The sequence below is a fragment of the Oncorhynchus nerka genome, linkage group LG8 (assembly GCF_034236695.1).
Source record: "Oncorhynchus nerka isolate Pitt River linkage group LG8, Oner_Uvic_2.0, whole genome shotgun sequence".
Taxonomy (NCBI): domain Eukaryota; kingdom Metazoa; phylum Chordata; class Actinopteri; order Salmoniformes; family Salmonidae; genus Oncorhynchus; species Oncorhynchus nerka.
The window spans coordinates 39,612,909-39,616,124 of NC_088403.1; the positions used below are offsets into that span (position 1 = coordinate 39,612,909).

The following is a 3,216-nucleotide window of genomic DNA, read 5'->3' on the forward strand; positions in this document are numbered from 1 at the left end:
GCTATGTTCATTGGCCTATAGGTCTAGGCTACATACCCGTAAATAGGCTGACATTGACCTAGGTCTATACAGTATGTTAAGATAGCCTATGTAAAAAACATGCAAATAAGTGAACAGTATGAACTTACATTTATTCTCTCTGGTAGGCTTTTGTGCATCATATTGCATAGGCCTATAGGCAATTTATGCGCATGATGAAGAACGTGTGTCCATCTCTTGAGCCCGACTTGTCCATGGCAAACATGATTAAAAGGTAAAACACAAATCATGGCACTGCCATCTGCTTGATAATGAATTCAGTGCATCATTGTTCATCAATTTCTGATATTGTCAAGCCCTGACCATAGAGAGCCCTCGGTTCTCTATGGTGTTTTGCTCAGAGCGTGACTAGGGGGGTGTTCTAGTCATTTATTTTCTATGTGGCTGGTTTGTAATGGTTCCCAATTAGAGGCAGCTGGTAATCATTGCCTCTAATTGGGGATCATATTTAGGAAGCCCTATCGCCCACCTGGGAGGTGGGGAGGTATTGTTTTTGTGCACCGGTTAATTTCTTGGTTTGTTTAAGTTTCACTAGAATAACGATGTGGAACTCCAATCACGCTGCACCTTGGTCTGGCTCTCCTCACGAGCGTGACAGAATATCCCACCAAGCAAGGACCAAGCAGTGTGCCATGGAGGAGAAGGTGAGTTGGACCTGGGAGGAGATCAGGAGTGGATGTGAGACCCTCCTTTGGCGGGAGTCGCATAAAGCTCAGGAGGGACAGTGACGACGCCGGGGGCCGCGGCCACCTAGCTAGCTAATTCGTTTGGTGCTGCTTTCTAGTGGTAAAGTATGTGGTAAATAAGATTTTAACCAAGCTGAACCAACAAAATATTGAGAAACTATCAACTCATTATGCTGCAACTGTCTTAAAATTCTAATAATGACCATATATGGTTATAAACTGTAAAGTAAGCATTTGCTCGTTTGTTAGGCTAACCTTACCTTCATAGCAATCCAGGCTTTGTTACATTTTGGAACTCATCAGGGAAAGCTGAGTTTTGCTGCAGAGAAATTTCCAGAACCCATCGGGAAAATCGGTGTGGGTGCTGTCCCTAATGCAGTTTAGACAGTCTTTTCCTATCCTATTCTAGTGGATGAGGAGTAAAGTGCGTACCGTGGGCAAGCGAAAGGTGATTTTTTTTTTTTTTTACGTGTATTTCTGTATGATATACACGCCATTTGAGCGACTGGGTTGATTTAAATATGGGAGGTTTGTTAATGCTGTGAGGTTGCTTTGCTGCCTCTGGTATTAAGCAGTTTTATGACATGTTTATGGTTTTGAGAGCTTGACAAATTTTCCATAAATAACACATGCCTCTAAACTGATTTAAAATTTGATGGCTCCACCTGCTGTCTAGTTTCTAGTTTCTAAATTAGGCCCTAGCCTGGTGCTTTATTTAAAGAAAGGAAGGCCACGGATCTCAAATTTGATGGCAATGGTCAATTAATTGAATCATCAAATGTGGTTGAGCCTGCTTTCACCATTCTTCACACATACCTTTAATCCATAGGGATTAAAGGGATGTGTTTGCTGTGGGTGCCTATAAATGGCCCATGGATTTAGTTTGTGGCTATCATGGGTAAGTATGCCCTCTTGTGACAAAGTTCACATTACAAAAGTATGGGACAGCTCACACAGCAGAGGACTCAAATTGATTTTGTCAAATAATTTAAAATACTTAAACTGTGCTTGGTTTGCCTGGTACAATGGAAAAGTCAAGAGTGCAAATTCCAAAATAAATCACCAGCACCAAGTATTTAGCATAGTATTTGACCCAGACCTGGTTCACGGCCCACTCTTTTGAAACAAATAACAGACTTACAATAGGACAGCACAATTGGCACAGGACATTATTATAATTGAAGGGAATTGAGCTGCCGTCCAGAACATTCCTTTAAGATTTCAGTTTTACATTCCTAAAATGGACTGGGAGACCCGGGTTTGAGACCTGCAAGGAGAATAGTACTGTCGCCGTTCACTAAAATCCCTACGTTGGGGGATGGTGTCTTGGGGGGCCATTGAAGAAGCGTGTACACATGAGCGACTTGGTATATTGAAGCATGGGAACATGATGTGCATGTGAGAGACTTGGCATAGCGAAGTGTATAAACACGCAAATAGACAAAATATTATATATTTTATAACGTTGCCTAGGTAATTCTGTTACAATCCCATTTCACACCACCAGGACGCTCCCGCTCTGTAAGAAGTTGAGTCCCCTGTTTTTTTTGGTGCTCTTCAAGGTTCTCCGGAGGGTCAACAAGGTCATTTACAGATTACATACTAACTACCGGATCTCACCATCTTTTCATGTTTCCCTCAGGCCAGTGGCTGCTGGTCCCCGGCTGATGCCGTCCTCCACGACACCCCTCCGCCTCCCTTGAACATCAAGGGGAGCTCCACTTATGCCGTCAGATCACTCCTGGACTCCCGACGTCGTGGGGGTCGGCTCCAGTACCCGGTGGACTGGGAGGTGTACGGTCCAGAGGAGCAGTGCTGGGTTCCAGTGGATGACATTCTAGATCCCAACGTCATCCATGAATTCCACCTTTGCCGTCCGCACTGGCCCGCTCCTCTCTCTCGGCAGTCCTTCTGGACGCACAGCTGGCAACCCTCATTACGCACACCTGAGCCCCATCATGAGGCACGCCTGGACTCCATCACTACCCTGAGTACTCCCCCTTTATCTAGTACTCCCCCTTTATCTAGCACTCTCTAGCATCCCTCAGGCAGTTTTGGTTATATTTCCTTGTCAGAAATTGCTCTTGCTTTGCATCGCGCTACTATTATATTTATTATTATTATTAAACTCACTAATTGCACCTGTTTCCTGACTCCATGCGTCAATGTTACAGGTGTCTCTAGCTTGAATGGTTCAAGAGTTACAGTTGGTGGGTAAATGTATGCTAATTTTTACAAAGGTGTATAGTTATAATTGATACATTTTTTATAATTTGGGAATGAGACATGAGAGATGAGAAATTTGGTTTTGCGTCTCTAGCTTGAACAGTTAGAGTTACTAATTTATTAATTTGGTGGTTAATTTATGCACATTTATAGCTTGAATGTTGTAGTTGATATTGCAGATTAATTGGCCAAGAAGCAGGAGCATTTTGAATAGCTATCACATTCAACTCTAACTGTTTTAAAGTCACCATTGGCCTCATGATGA

At 43.1% G+C, this 3,216-nt stretch overlaps 1 protein-coding gene across 1 annotated transcript; it reads left to right on the top strand.

The window, feature by feature from the left end:
- Window positions 1–500: 500 nt before the first annotated feature.
- On the top strand, window positions 501–2,871 carry LOC115133747 (chromobox protein homolog 7-like). The gene is made up of 2 exons (XM_029667229.2): window positions 501–683; window positions 2,368–2,871. The coding sequence occupies exons 1-2, from the start codon at window positions 582–584 to the stop codon at window positions 2,761–2,763; spliced, it is 498 nt and encodes a 165-aa protein (XP_029523089.2). The 5' UTR covers window positions 501–581; the 3' UTR covers window positions 2,764–2,871.
- Window positions 2,872–3,216: the final 345 nt, after the last annotated feature.

Bases quoted from the DNA above. Each gene is read 5' to 3' on its own strand.
- LOC115133747 (XM_029667229.2), top strand. From the start codon at position 582: ATGTGGAACTCCAATCACGCTGCACCTTGGTCTGGCTCTCCTCACGAG. The intron at 684-2,367 runs GTGAGTTGGACC...TGTTTCCCTCAG, and splicing joins AGTGTGCCATGGAGGAGAAG to GCCAGTGGCTGCTGGTCCCC.